Genomic DNA, 15713 nt, shown 5'->3' on the forward strand with positions numbered 1-15713 from the left:
CCTTAAAATAAGGCATGTCCTCATGCCGTCAAGTGGGCATGTAGAGGCTTGCGCTGCTTTGTCTCTCAAGCCTTGGGGTTCCAGAAATTATCATGATAGATGCAGCCAAAATCAGTGCAGTGTGAATCTCCGAATAGACCACAATTCCAGTCCAAAGGATCAGAAGACCTTGAGTCAGGAAGGAGATGGCAGCCACTGGTGGAAGACATAAAAGCTTACACCATGATGCCATGTAAGAAAATGCCTTGTTGCATTAAAGATGGCAAGAGATGGTGCATGTTGTACCAATATCACCCATTTCATAGCAAGCAGCATGTCTGGTGAATGGTCAAGTAAGATACAAGTTTCTTCATCAGTTTCGAAAGCCTTCGCAGCATGCTCAGTAAGTAGGTTGGAGGTCCAAAAATAGTATGGAAAATAACTTTTCACCAAGCCATTGAATACCTCAACTCTTCCCAAATATTGTGCTGTTGGAAATTCAGAAGTATGTGGAATTAGTTTAGAATTCAAGGACTGCCCTTGCCACCAAGTCTCGAGAAGAGTGATGCAACCAATGAGGTATTGCAGATCCACTGTATGCCGATATGATCCCCCAATTAATCCATACAGTGGTATAGTGAGGGAGGCCATAATTCCATGTATCAGTGCTTGTGATATTGCCTTGGTCTACTTTTGCAAATTTGAACCATAACGCTGAGTGTTGTTATCATAGGACTTAGAGATGAGAACCATAGCATACCACATCAAGTTGGGTTGGTTGGTCTTGCAGTAACACTTGGCAGAAAGGCAGCCCCTTTTCTGAAACTGAGGATCACTAAAATTTTTGCTGGTTTGAGCTTGCTGGATTGGCTCCATGATAAGCATTGCATGTTCTTCTATCATACTTGCAGTGCCCAAAATCAGAATTGTCCCTGCAAGACCATGCGATCCATCGTTGCCCCACACTTGCAAACCAATGCTCCCCAGAGCATGACCAAGTAAGCCCTCCAAGTGTACAGAAGAAATCATCTCACTTGCATTGAGGCCAAAGGCAGTAGAAGCCATCTCAATTAAATCGTGTAAAGGTAATAACCCATTTGCATTGAAACTATCAAGGGTTTTGTAGTCTCTCTCAACTGATTGAGAAAAAGTATTATGAGACACAAACAGAGAGGCTATAATGATAGGATTTTTACAACTCATGTGAATGCGATAAAAACCTCCTATTTTACTTGCAAGAATTACAAGGATATTGTAGTATAAACGGATCTCGCAAGGTCATTCTCCACAGGGATTATTAAATAAACCGAAACAATCCAGATTTCAATTAATTATTGTAAAGTCGAAATTTCAGTGATTGATTTTATAACCTAATTAAAATAAAAACGAATTTAATGAATTAAAATAAACAATCTGCAATATTAGGATTAGAGAGAAGAAAACAGTTTTGAGAGAAATCAAATTAATAAAGCACTAGGGTTCCACCATCACCCAGCAATCCTATGAATTTTTACGAATTACTTATGATCTACACATGCCACTTTGAAGGTTAGATTTTCCTAATTCATATTCTACTTGGAACCTCCAACATAGAACGTATATCTAACATGCAACCCGTCCGGACGTTCGGATCAAATCTAAACATGAAAGACTCCTTATGCTTTATGAAAATCCTTTGAAAAACCATGCAATCCTTAAGACGTGATATTCATCCTAAGAGAAATTACAATTATTAATCACAAGAAGCCAGCGTCAATTTCAGGGAACCTTCCGACCAAAATTGCATCAAATTACTTTTCTAAAAATCCTAATGGTGATCAGGCATTAAAACAATTAGATAGTTTTTATCCCGGTGATTAACAATTCAAAGTACGCATGCAATCAATCATAAGCAATTAAATAAAAATCACATATTCATGCTAAGGCTCAAGGCTTCGCCCTAGCACAAGAAATTAGTTCCGCATATTCATAATTGAAATCATAGAAAATATTCTTAAGAAAAGGATTGAAAACACCTTCAAGTAGAAAATCTTCAAAACCCTAGCACTTCTCTCTGTCTCCAATATTGCATAAAATAAAGCGTACCCTCAAATTGTAGACGGCCAAGCAATATATTTGCTAAGCCCCCACACAAACCCTAGCAAAACTAAAAATTAATAAAAACCCTAAATAAAAATAGTAAAATTCGTCTAAAATCTGAACAGCCACGTTTTGGCCCATAAGCTGCTCCAAAACTGGCCCAATATAGCTGGATTTAATGTTTGGAATATTCTGAACACTTTTCCAGAAGGCCACGAACCCATCCGAGGTCATCTTGGGCTCCAAAAACGCAATTTAAGCCCAAAAACGTCATTTTCCAACACTGCGCACTGCTTCTTTATTTCATCGCCAGAAAATAACCGCTTGGTGGAAAAATCCCAAATTTTGATACGATCAAGCTAAGTGACTCACGAACGTCCTCCAACTGAAATTACTCCAAAATTCGTCCATTTGGTCCTGTTTTGCTCCAGAGGAAGTCGAAAGTCCTATATTGAAAATACAATTCAAAGTATCAAAATTCTTCCAATATATTAACCAAAATATACTAAGATTAGGGTAAAATATATAATATAAAATCTACTCATCATATAACATCAACAGGATATGTAGCATTGCACCCAACTACGGGCTTCTCACCATTAAAATGCTTGTCAAAAGCAGTTAGTATAACCATGGGATCAATAATAAGAACAAGACCAAGAAGTCGCTGAAGTGAAGAATTAACATGGGTGGCTGCAAATGGACAAATTACTCCAACGATAGAAATATGATATGGTTCATGATCACAAATGCACAACTCCAAATCATGAGATTGAACTGTCAAGTGTAAAGGCCTAGATTTATGTTGAATAATTCCTATTCTTGTGGCAAGCCGCTGTGGTTGGAGACAAGTAGAACGCATTGCATGATTTATGGGATGTAGTTGTAGAACCAATAAATAAGGGTGTTGTAGACATCGAAATTTCGGTGAAATAAATGTTGACCAATACTTACAATTTCAACGCTCACATATCATATAAATTTTACACGTAGCGTGTGACTAAACGAAAAATCAAAATAAATCAGAAAAGTCATCAAACAGGACACGTGTCAACACCTGGCAAAAACAATTTATTTCATCTGAATATTATATTCAGAATTAGGCCTTGGAAAATTCTATAAATAGAAGTCATTTCATTCATTTGAGGGAAATTGAAGAGGAATTCACATATACATTTCTCTATTCCCAAATTGGAAGAGAATTCCCTAAATCCTTCAAGTGTGAAGTTCTAAAGCTTTCAAGCATCCAACCTCCTAAATTCCCAAGAAATCCCGAAGGATCAAGAAAGTCTTCTTCATTCTTCATTAAATCTTCCTTCAAGACCAAGCCCCGACGGCCCTTGAAGAACTTCCACCAATTCAAGATCAAGCCCCAATGGCTCTTGAAGAAAGTGTTCATCGTTCATCATCCGTTCATCCTAAGATCAAGCCCCAACGACCCTTTGGATCAACAACATCAACAAATCCACACATCCAACCGTTCTTCAAGATCAAGCCCAAAAGCCCTTGAAGATTCATTCATCAACTGTTCATCAAGATCAAGCCCCAAAGGCCCTTGAAGATCCGTTCATCAACAGTTCTTCATGATCAAGCCCAAAAGCCCTTGAAGATCTGTTCATCCATCAACCTTCAAGATCAAACCCAAAAGGCCCTTGAAGAAACTTCCAACCGTTCATCCAAGATCAAGCCTCGACGACCCTTGGATCAGCATCACAATCCACAAATTTACACATTACGGAGATCGAATCAGAGGATCAAACCATAAAGAAATTGTAACCCCAAAATCATTAATACAAAATATTATTTTGTACACGTGTTCTTGTTTCTTTTGTTTCAGGAATTTCCGTGTTCACAAATTCGGCACGCCCAGTGGGACCATCTCTACCTCTCATCTCTTTCCCCGTTCAAGGAATCCAAACACACGTCAAAGTCAATGACATCAAGCAAGGGACAAGCCATTCTCGCAACCACCAAGGGAAGGATCCTGAGTACTTCTGCTGTGAATGGACAATCCATTGGCGCCACAACCACTCCTCAACATGCCACTTCAAAGTTGGTGCTGCTAAAGGAGCAATGGGAGCATCAAAGGCGCGAGTCCGTCATCAACTTGACCTCGCTGGGGGCACCGAAGCATGCTGCTGAGACACACAAGATGACATCCCAAAGCAGCCAACGACGTTCTTTGTCAGCATCCTGGATGTTTAAAGGAAAGTTACGTCTATTGGTTGCACAAGTCATGACCATCGACGTTACCTCCATCAAATAACAACTAGCTCAAATGAATGAAGCGATCGCAAGGCTAACACGGACTGTGGAAGAAAAAGACTTGCAAATCGTTGCACTTATCAGCTGACTGGAGCCACAGGACGGCAAAAACCCCGACCCAGAAGATGATACATTAAAGAGAGGAGCTGGTGAATAAGAGGAGCCTACGGTGGAGAAAGTCGATGTGAAACCAGAGCCAGACCAAGCAGCGACATTCATGGGATCTCTCTCTATCCAGCAGTTGCAGGAGATGATCGCCAGCACCATCAAGGCATAGTACAAAGGAAGCTTACATGACTCCGCACTATACTCAAAGCCCTACTCCAAGAAGATTGACACTTTGAAGATGCCGAGGGGTTATCAGCCACCAAAATTCATGCAGTTCAATGGAAAAGGAAACCCAAAGCAACATGTCACCCGTTTCATTGAAACCTGCAACAATGCTGGAACGGAAGGAGACTACCTCGTCAAGCAGTTTGTGCGCTCGCTGAAAGGTAACGCCTTTGACTGGTACACCGACCTCGAGCCTGAATCTGTCAATAGTTGGGATCAGCTAGAGAGGGAGTTCCTCAACTGCTTCTACAGCACCCGCCGCATTATAAGCATGCTAGAGCTGACAAGTATGAAGTAATGGAAAGATGAGCCAGTCGTGGACTACATCAACCGATGGCTCACTCTAAGCCTCGACTGCAAAGATAGACTCTCGGAGATCTCCTCAATTGAGATATGCATCTAAGGCATGCAATAGGGGTTACACTATATCCTTTAAGGCATCAAACCACGGACCTTCGAGGAATTAGCCACCTGCGCCCATGACATGGAGTTGAGCATCGCCCATCATGGGAAGAAAAAACCAATCGCTGAGTACATAAACGACAAAGTTTTTAGGCTGAAGGTGGAGAAGGCTGCGTTGAAGCCCACCAAGGAAACAATGACAGTCAACACAGTTCCTGTCAAAATCTCTACACGAGGCAAAGCCATTCAAACCGAAGCTTTTCGTGATCAAGAGATACGTAAACGCACTTTGAAAGAGCTTGAGGAGAAGACTTATCCATTCCCCAACTCCGATATGGTTGCCATGTTGAAAGACTTGCTTGACAAAAAGGTGATCGACCTACCTGAGTGCAGACAGCCGGAAGAGATGAATCGTACTGATAGTCCAAGATACTGTAAATTTCATCGTTTCACCAGTAATCCAATGGAAAAATGCTTCGTGCTGAAAGACCTCATCATGAAGCTGGCTCAAAAAAGGAATCATCGAGCTAGATCTTGACAATGTGGTGAAGTCAAACTATACCATTATCACTTCTGGCTCTTGCGATTCAAAATCTTCACCTCAACCGTTAAGGGCATGCTCCAAAACCATGACAGTTAAGTCAAGTGAAGTTGAAGTTGAAGGATGGACTTATATCACTCCAAAGAAACTGCACAAGAAGCATAAGCCTTTTCCACAAGTTCACCTATCGGAAAAGGGGCAAAGCAGCTTTCGCCAATCTCCAAAGCAATGTGAAAGTGTTGAAGATGAGGAAATTTTGACACAAAGATCATCCATGCGCGATCTCTTCGTCCTAAAAAAGTTATTCAATTACTCGGTCAAGGCTCATTGCTATGAAGATTGCGAGGAACGCCTCTCCAAGATCGCTTCGAAGAAATTGGACAAGCAGCAACCATCTCTTCCACAAGTTCATCAGTCGGAAATGGGGCAAAACAGCTCTTGTCAACCTCCAGAACAATGTAAAATTGTTGGAGATAATGAAATGTTGACATAGAGATCGTCCATCCCCACCACAATGTGTGACCTCTTCCTAGAAGACTTCTTCAATTACTCAGTCAAGGCTCCTTGTTATGAATATTGCGAGGAACGACTCTCCTAGATCGCTTGACAAATCCATAACAAACAAAGCTCCTGGTCCGCACGAGCCTAAAAGGCGATAATCGAAGCTCCTTGTCCGTACGAACATAAAAGGTGACACCAAAACGCTCATTGCCTATACGAGCTAAAACTGCAAACGATAACAAACGCTCATAGCCTACACGAGCCTAAACTGCACACGACAACAAAGCTCTTCACCTACACGAGCCTAAATTGCACACGGCAACAAAGCTCCTCGTCTGCCCGAGCCTAAAAGGCGACACCAAAACGCTCCTTGCCTACACGAGTTGAAACTGCAAACAGCACCAAGACGCTCCTTGCCTGCACGAGCTAAAACTGCAAATGGCACTAAATGCTCCTTGCCTGCACGAGTTGAAACTGCAAATGGCACCAAGAAGCTCCTGGCCCGTAAGAGCATAAACTGCGTACGGCACAAAAAAAAAATTCCAAAAAAAATATGTATTTGAACTATGTTATGACTTGATCTCTTATTTGGAAGGGTACGTAGGCAGCTCGAACATTAAACTTTGAGTTCAATCACATCAAAATAAAGAAGAAAGATTTTATTAAAGGTTTGAAGGTCAATATTATTACAATTTCTTTGTACAAAAAAAAAAACAAAACAAAAATGAAAAAAATAATAATTATATATAATATATTTTTATATTATATATGTTGAAGTGTCCACTTAAAAGTCGCATGGATTGAGCAAAAAAATCTCAATCAAAATCTATAGCAGGCCCCAAGTCCAGCCTTCGCCAAGCTCACCACACATCATGGGTTGGCCCAATGACATCATCATCCTCATCTCGATCGACGTAGCCGGATTCCACTAGCCCAAATCCAGGCCCATGCCCAGTCTCTCGAGGCATCACTCATCCCTCCGTCCTCTCAGCCGTCTCAGCTGACTGTAGTAAGTAAAGGTAAGCTTTCTTGTTTCGCTCGCTATCACGCTTGTCGTCGGAAGAAACTATAAACAGTGGCAAACATCATCAATATCGCTGCTGCCCATCCTCAAACCGTCGGAACCCTCAGCCATGCATTGCACGATGCCACTTTCTGATGTCAATATGTGTGGTCACCGTCGTTGACTCTAATATGTTCGCCGGAGAGAGCTATTGATGATTTCCCATCAGCATCGGACCGAAACAGAGGGTTTCCGTCGATGTCATCGCTATCTTCGTCATCGGAAGGCAGAGTCTCGTATTAGACCTTAGCCTTGGTTGATAAGGAGGAGTTGCTGTTGCAGTTGCAAAAAAAAAAAATTCTTCATTTTCTTCTTCGTTGCCGGAATCATTAGGGGCTTCGAGTCGATGAACAAGGACCTGTAAGCTGGGAACAAGACTGGTAGAGGCTTCATTAGGGCAGTGCTTCTCGGTGTTCACTGGCATGACCTACAGTTCCATAGCTTGGGAACCCTCACCATCTTCTTCTCTTCTTTTACCTAACGTTATCATCTCTACCTTCACCGCACCAAAGGGAGGGATGGATGACTCGGCCGAAGCGGGTTCGGCATTAGAGGTCTTGTGCTTTAACCAGTTGAACAAGTTGCTACTTCACCTTCGTTTTTACCTCCCCGTCGTCGATTTCTGAGTTGGGCTTGATGCTCGAATCAACCATGCTTCTCTAGGACGTCAAGCTCCAACACCAAGACTCATCCCTTGCAGCATACAAAGCTTAGTCTTCCTCCACAACATCGAGCAAAGGACATCCATCCTCACAGTAGCTGCAAGCAGTCATGAGCAGGGCTCTTTATCACCACTTGGCTCTCCCTCTTCTTCTGCCCAGCAAGGATGCTCCGTTCCAGCTCAGCCTACTGCATGCATCTCTATCCACTCCAAGCTTGAGAAGTGAGTTTTGTCGATCTTGAAGCGCAAAGACTATTGACGACCTCTTGGTACTATTGTCACCTACAATGGTGAGATGCTGTTCGATCCTGAGAGCTCTGCCCTTATCCTCCTCAGCATCAACAAAGCCCGCCTCATCAGTCATTGAGCCTCAACCTCTCCCTCGACGACGCCATTGAGCGGGACTCATTCTCCATCCTCTCTTGCTACTTCCAAGGCAAGCCCACGATGATAGATTGACAAGGAAGAATGAACCCATAACCAAACACACCCCACATAGCTTGTACCCCGCCGACAGTCGTGGCTTTAGTGAAGCACGGGAACATGAACGAGATGGACAACTACGATCTGAACTTCCTGCAGGTGATCAGCTGTGACGAGGCTCCGTTAGCGAAGAGTGTGGTCGAAGAAGCAACTGCACCTCTGTCTTTCGGCTTCATCATCATCACCTACCTTCAGCTCTCGCGATTTGAACCAACATCCATTCTTTACCGTGACCCTCTTCCACCTCTCACTACCTCCAAGCTCCCGACTCCAAGCTCGACCCCGTGCCCTCATTGCTGAAGCACCGGTGCCCCGAAGCTCTACTCCATCTTCTGCCCATCATCAAAATATATATATATATATATATAAATAAATAAAAAAGGACATACCAGTTTGGAAAGAAGAAGAAATGGTGGAATCTTGGTGGATCAGCACCACCTGAAAGCAAAGAAAGGAAAGAAGAAAAACAATATAAAATAATAAAAGTTTTGGAGTGGTGGCCGACACCATGATAAAAGAAAATAAAAAGTGATCGTGCATCTAGCACCATGTGCAAGAAAAAAAACAAAAAAAAGTATCATTTATTGATTTCTCTAAAAAAATTTACATAAATGTACATTTTACATATGAAAAAAATAAAAAATAAATAAAATACAGGGGGGAGCCTTCACGAAGATTGCTCGTGTGAAGCTTCATCATTCGACGGAACTTCAGGAAGAAGAGGCGCCAGAGGTTGACTGTTTGGAGCCTCAACACTCGGTAAAACTCTTGAGGACGAAGGCAATAGGTGCCTCTGGAGTAAAGCCACAAACATCTGATGATCACTCTGAATCCGACCTTCAGATTCCTGCAGCTGGTCGAGCTTTCTTTTCTTGCTCGTCAAGTAACTATTGGTAAGCATGTGCAACTATCTGTTTTCATGCTTAAGCCCTCTAATCTCTTGCTTAAGACTCGCCACCTCAGCCATTAGTGACTCGACTTGATAAGTTCGAGCAAGAAGGCGTTGACCCATATTTGATACAGAGCCCGCACACTAAACACTGAAAGACAGAGAGTCCTGAATAACCAGCTCATCAGACCACTTGGAAAGGATCATGTTGTCCTTAGGGGTGAAAAGATTTCTAGCTACCACCGTAGCGGTCATATCATTCTTCATCATAGAGTCCCCAACTGTAAGAAGACCGGTGGCAGATAAGAAGGATGAATGTCATATGTTGTCTGGAGAAGACATATCAACATCTTCCCCAACATTCAAATCAAGACGACGGTTAGACGGGCAAGCCATTTGCAGGAATGATGAAGGAAGAAGAGGTCGTGTAAATCGAGTTCTTTGAAACACAAAAAGAGGGAAATTCCTACATGCGGCAACTCTCTAAGTATGTTTTTTTTAACATGATTCATGCCTCTATAAAAAAGAAGAGGCAACAAGGCCTGTTCAGAAATCGAAGAGGCAACGTGGCCGTTCAGAAATCGAAGAGGCAACAAGGCCACCGGTTCAAAGATCGAAGAGGCACTGCTCTCTGAATTTAATTTAAAAAGTTGGATTTGCAGGATCAAAGTTTGTCGCCACCCCTCACACGCAACCTCAACTTTGCAGAAAGAACGGGTAAAGATTTCTGACAAAGTCGAAAATGCGTAAATCTTACTGTTTCAATTACCCAACGGTTGCCGACAAGAGTAAAGGAACAGTGCGACTATTGGTTGTTGGGAAATTACTATATATGTCGACCTTCATCCTCCATAGCAAGGCAGACCTACAAAAATGTCCAACCCTTCCTTACCTCTGAGAGTACACTCCTAACAGAGCCTATTGAAATACTCAGTTTTCTTCCTCTTCGAGAATACCCTTGCAAACAAATGACATCAAAGCAAAAGTATCTCATATCATCAGGGTAGAAAGCAAGAGTATCTCATATCATGCTTTTTCCCTGTCTTTTCATTTACCATTGCCATTACCTTCAAGACAAGGAGAAAGAAAGCAATCAGTCGGAACCTGAAATCAAACTTTCGATCTGGAACTGATTGCCTAGAACCTTTGCCTGATTTCTTACCTAGCATTGCTCTCGAGTGCTCATCACCGCTGAGAAGTAGTGCTCTGAAAGACCATTTAAATGTAAAGGTTGCATTCCACTTTTGCATCGGGGGCAAATACTGCAAGAGATTGAAGCAGAATGATCAATGATGAGCCGAAACATATCACTATAGCACGATGCCCTTCCTTGCAGAACTGCATAACCCAGATGGAGGAGTCTAAATGAAAGCTAAGCTCGGCATCGTTGCCCTAGTCAAACAGCTCGAAAAGCTTTAATAGCCTTTCACTGGCACCATCGCCGAAGAGCAAAGCCTTGTTGTGCAACTCTATCAAATCGCCACCACTTCTTCGAAAGCAAGAGTATTTCATATCATGCTTTCTCCTTGTCATTTTCTTTGTCCTTGTTATTACCTGCAGGACAAGAAGAAGGAAAGCCATCAGTCAGAACTTGAAGTCAAACTCCCAGTCAGTAACAGACTGCTTGTAACCCTTCCCTGATTGCTTACCTAGCACTGCTCTCGAAGTACCCATTATTTCAACATCTTATGCTTTTAGAGAAGATACCACATCTACCCGAAGAACAGATAAAGCAAGGGAAAATGATACATTGAAGCATGTGGAGACAAGTACAACAAAGCACGTGCCGATTCATTAGTTACTTCTTCAAAATAAAAAAGTATCTTATATCATCAGGGTTGCAATCACTCTGGGTTTGGTGGACTCATTTTGACCCTCAAATTCTTGGGTCGACTCGCTAGGCATTGTGAGTTGCACTTGTCAATTCACCACCCTTGAATCAAATCCTTAAAGATCAAGTCACCAACTGGAAGAAGCGCCCACCACTTTTGAAGATCATACCGTTAACCAAACTGCTCAGGTATGAATTAGAAAGATTGAACAAAGAAACAGGCCATCACCTTCACCTCGTGCCTGCTTTCCATGTGTTCGAATCAACCTTCAAGATCAAGCCTCAACGGCCCTTGAAGAAGCTTCCAGCCCAATTCAAGATCAAGCCTCGACGGCCCTTGAAGAAATCATAAGTATGATTCAAAATCAAGTGTCGATCACCCTTGAATCAAATCCAGCTCCACATAAAAAAAAAGTAAGTTCAAACCTTCAGAGGAAACCAGAAAATCCTCCAACCTAGCTCAAGAATAAGCTGTGGAAAGTCAACAATCGGAGGAAGCCAGAAAGTCCTCCAACCCAGTTCAAGAATAAGCTGTGGAAAGTCAACAATCAGAGGAAGCCAGAAAGTCCTCCAACCCAGTTCAAGAATAAGCTGTGGAAAGTCAACAATTGGAGGAAACCAAAAAATCCTCCAATCCAGTTCAAGAATAAGCCTGTGGAAAGTCAACAATTGGAGGAAACCAGAAAATCCTTCGACCCAATTCAAGATCAAAGCTGTGGAAAGTTAACAAGCACAACAAAATGCATGCCAATTCATCCACTACCAAAGCCAAAGATCATCTACCACGTGAAGTTCCTTGTGGTCCAATTTCAATCTTCAAGATCAAGCCTCAACGGCCCTTGAAGAAATTTCAAACAAAGTTCAAGAACAAGCCTCAACGGCCCTTGAAGAAACTTCTAGCCCAATTCAAGATCAAGCCTTAACGACCATTGAAGAAATCTCTAGCCCAATTCAAGATCAAGCCTCAATGGCTCTTGGATCGACATATACATTAAGGGACTTCAAAACGCATCTCCTAAATGTGACAAGCACATGTATACGACGCGCCTTGAAGTGGGGGCATTTGTAGACATCGAAATTTCAGTGAAATAAATGTTGACCAATAGTTACAATTTCAACGCTCACGTGTCATATAAATTTTACACGTAGCGTGTGACTAAACGAAAAATCAAAATAAATCAGAAAAGTCATCAAACAGGACACATGTCAACACCTGGCAGAAACAATTTACTTCATCTGAATATTATATTCAGAATTAGGCCTTGGAAAATTTTATAAATAGAAGCAATTTCATTCATTTTAGGGAAATTGAAGAGGAATTCACATATACATTTCTCTACTACAAAATTGGAAGAGAATTCCCTAAATCCTTGAAGTTTTGAAGTTCTAAAGCTTTCAAGCATCCAACCTCCTAAATTCCCAAGAAATCCCGAAGGATCAAGAAAGCCCTCTTCGTTTTTCGTCAAATCCTCCTTCAAGATCAAGCCCCGACGGCCCTTGAAGAAAGTGTTCATCGTTCATCATTCGTTCATCCTAAGATCAAGCCCCAACGGCCCTTTGGATCAACAACATCAACAAATCCACACATCCAACCGTTCTTCAAGATCAAGCCCAAAAGCTCTTGAAGATTCATTCATTAACTGTTCATCAAGATCAAGCCCCAAAGGCCCTTGAAGATCCGTTCATCAACAATTCTTCAAGATCAAGCCCCGAAAGCCCTTGAAGATCCGTTCATCCATCAACCTTCAAGATCAAACCCAAAAGGCCCTTGAAGAAACTTCCAACCGTTCATCCAAGATCAAACCTCGACGACCCTTGGTCAGCATCACAATCCACAAATCTACACATTACAGAGATTGAATTAGAGGATCAAACCATAAAGAGATTGTAACCCCAAAATCATTAATACAAAATATTATTTTGTACACGTGTTCTTGTCTGTTTTGTTTCAGAAATTTCCGTGTTCACATGTGCACTTTGAAATGTTTCTCTTGGAACTTAGAAGAGAGCATCAACTCTATAGCTATAGTTAAGGCATGTCCCGGATCCCATATAGGCCAAAGGTCAAGGATACTAGTGAACCACAGTACGAAATCAGCATGTAGATCACTCGTCAAGCCACTTATGAACGTGAAGAAAGAACTATGGGCCATCAAAGTTAAAATATTGTTCCAAATGGTAGAACAAACCATGGAACCTCTAGCAGTAAATCTAGAAGTCCGTAGTGCAGTTTGCTGCAGCCTGTCAATTGGGTCAAAATTATCAAAATGGATTCCCCAGTTTGTACTGTCCAAATTAAAACCGAAAGTGCTCAAAATTATCATGTGCTAACAAATTTCCCCAAGCAGTATGTCAAAGAGCGATATATGAACATAAATTTTTGTGTGTTGTATATATCCAAAACATTGCATAGCACTAAAAACTGCTATAATCAGATGCAGATTAGTGAACAGAATGAATCTGAAAAACTGACGAATGCCACTGTTTTGTAAATCCTTGGAAGAAAGGGAAAGTCCATTTTGTTGTTCATAGTGAGCAAGTGCCATTAGCTATGCTTTTGCATCAAATATCTTTTCGGAGCTCAAAACCTGCTGACTAATGGACGGATTACCCCAAACGAAAATGCAAGTGTAGCCAATCCAACCGCTGGAAGTATTCCAAGTTAGGCTGATTCCTGCAAAATAATTGCACAATTGGACGGCAAAGGAAACTTCCAGGCTGTAGTCCTTGACTTTGCTCCTTGCCAAAAAAATTTCCTTTCCACTTCGGAGCTTTCCCCATCATATTTACAAAATTATCCACAAAGCAAAGAATCACCCATCCAAAAGTGCCAGTTGAAAAGGTGGGTTGAAAAAACAAAATGATTTCAATATCACACTGAACATTTCTAGGTAGGAATAAACTCTTTAGGAACCACCAATCAGGAAAAGGAAGTGATAATGCAGGGTAAACCTTCTGGGCAATTTCTCTCTTTTGCCTTTTGTCAAACACATCGTGGGCCAATATGTTTCTTTTACTCTTATAGGAATTAAAGACAATCATTGCAAAGGTCATAGAATGTGGAATAAATTCCAAATGCAAATGTGCCTTTTTTAATGGAGAATACAATATTGGGACTTGACAACGGCGGGCCTTGTTTGGTTCCGTAGGTGGGTGGATTGGGTATGTAATATGAAGAACATCCGCCTTAAGAGGGAGTGTTTCCATCGCAGCAGTGGGGGTACCTAACGATGGCATAACTCGACTATCATTGCAAGTCTGAAAGTGACCATTCAAGCGAGATGCGGCAACATGATTAACCAGCACGGTATTGACAAGACCGTCAACGTGAAATGAGGAGCACAAGCTTGATCCTACAGAGGATGAGGAAAAGTTTGAAGAGTTCTTTGAAGTGTAGGTTAGATACGAAGATGGACCAACAATGGTTTTGGTTTCAGACGGTAAATTTGGGGTAGTAAATACTGTAGTGCTAACATTTGAAGTTGTCCCACGAGTAGAAGCAGCAACAAGTGATGTCGATGTCGGGGAGTTGCAGCAGTTACAGAGGCTGCCAGTGGAGCAGTTGTTGCAGCGGGGTTAGGAGTGTGAGAAGTAGCAGAAATCAAAGCAAAAGACGATATAGGTAAAGAGGCTTGGGTTGTAGTGCTAGTTGCTGGAGTCGAATTAAGGGTTGTGGTTTAGAAAGAAACGAAGCGGAGGGAGTCGATGGTCTGAAGAAGGAGAAGCGGAAAGCAGATGTTGATGAAGGAGCAGCAGTAGTGGGAGTGGAGGCTGTGGGTTTCAAAAGAAGGGAGGATGAAGAGGAAGTGGAGACGCTTTGGAACGATTGGGTGGTCGGAGCTACAAAGGATGAAGGTTAGGATGAGGAAACTGTGCCAAACAGCGGTGAAGGTGCGCTGGGTGTAAATAAGGTCGGTGGAGAGGGTGGGTGAGAAGAGGGAGAAATGGCATATGGCTGGGGTAAATATATGGGGGCGGGTAAATGAGCAACGAGGTGGGAAGATGAGTGAACTGGCGACGTGGTAGGAGAGAAGGACGAAGGACAAGTGGTGAAAGGGGTCCTTGGGTGGGCTGAGGAAGGCTGCGGAGAAGTACTCCGTGTGGGCTGGGGAAAGGTAGGGGGTTAGGTGTTTAGAGAACGAAGCTCTTCAAGACAAGTCTTTTGGAATTGCTCCTGCCAAGCACTGAGGATGGCCAGATGTGTGAGAGAGTGTTGCAGATTGGTGAGTTGGTGGTTCATCATCGTGACCTTGTCACGGAAGTTCTGGATTTGAATGATGATTTGTTGTTGTGGAAATCGCCGGTCGTGTACCACCTTTGAAATGTTGGCCACAGGCACCGATACCGGCCGCTTGCCCATGGAAGCACACCTGGGTTCTAGATACCAAATGGTAGGACCCATTCCGTAGGATTGGAGAAGAAAAGGAAAATGCAAGGAAAGTAAGAAATAAAATAACAGTTCTTTTCATTCATGCCTTTCCCAAATGATGAAAGAAGGTTTATATACAACCCTAATAGAGGAGTGTCATAAGAACACATCACTATCCTCAAAATCGTTAGATGAAGCCAACTACTACAAAGATAAGACAAAATACCATAAATATATAAACTCAATAACTAGTATCGTAACATTGTCGTCTTCGGGACTTTTCCTTTAATGAATTTTCTTGTCTCGATTAAAAATAA

The 15713-nt window shown here is 42.1% G+C and overlaps 1 protein-coding gene across 1 annotated transcript; it reads right to left on the minus strand.

Annotated features, from left to right (window-relative positions):
- Positions 1–257: 257 nt before the first annotated feature.
- Positions 258–13180, minus strand: LOC126620614 (uncharacterized). The gene is made up of 3 exons (XM_050288819.1): positions 12998–13180; positions 2611–2962; positions 258–1160 (listed from the first exon to the last, which is right to left on the minus strand). The coding sequence occupies exons 1-3, from the start codon at positions 13178–13180 to the stop codon at positions 667–669; spliced, it is 1029 nt and encodes a 342-aa protein (XP_050144776.1). The 3' UTR covers positions 258–666.
- Positions 13181–15713: the final 2533 nt, after the last annotated feature.

Source organism: Malus sylvestris, chromosome 5 (genome assembly GCF_916048215.2).
Source record: "Malus sylvestris chromosome 5, drMalSylv7.2, whole genome shotgun sequence".
NCBI classification, from domain to species: Eukaryota; Viridiplantae; Streptophyta; class Magnoliopsida; order Rosales; family Rosaceae; genus Malus; species Malus sylvestris.

Excerpts from the sequence above, each read along its gene's own strand:
- LOC126620614 (XM_050288819.1), bottom strand. The coding sequence starts at position 13,180 with ATGGCCCATAGTTCTTTCTTCACGTTCATAAGTGGCTTGACGAGTGAT. Across the intron at positions 2,963-12,997 it reads AGAAACATTTCAAAGTGCAC|CCTTATTTATTGGTTCTACA; the intron begins ATGTGAACACGG and ends TGTCTACAACAC. Across the intron at positions 1,161-2,610 it reads TGCTACATATCCTGTTGATG|TTATAGCCTCTCTGTTTGTG; the intron begins TTATATGATGAG and ends AAAATCCTATCA.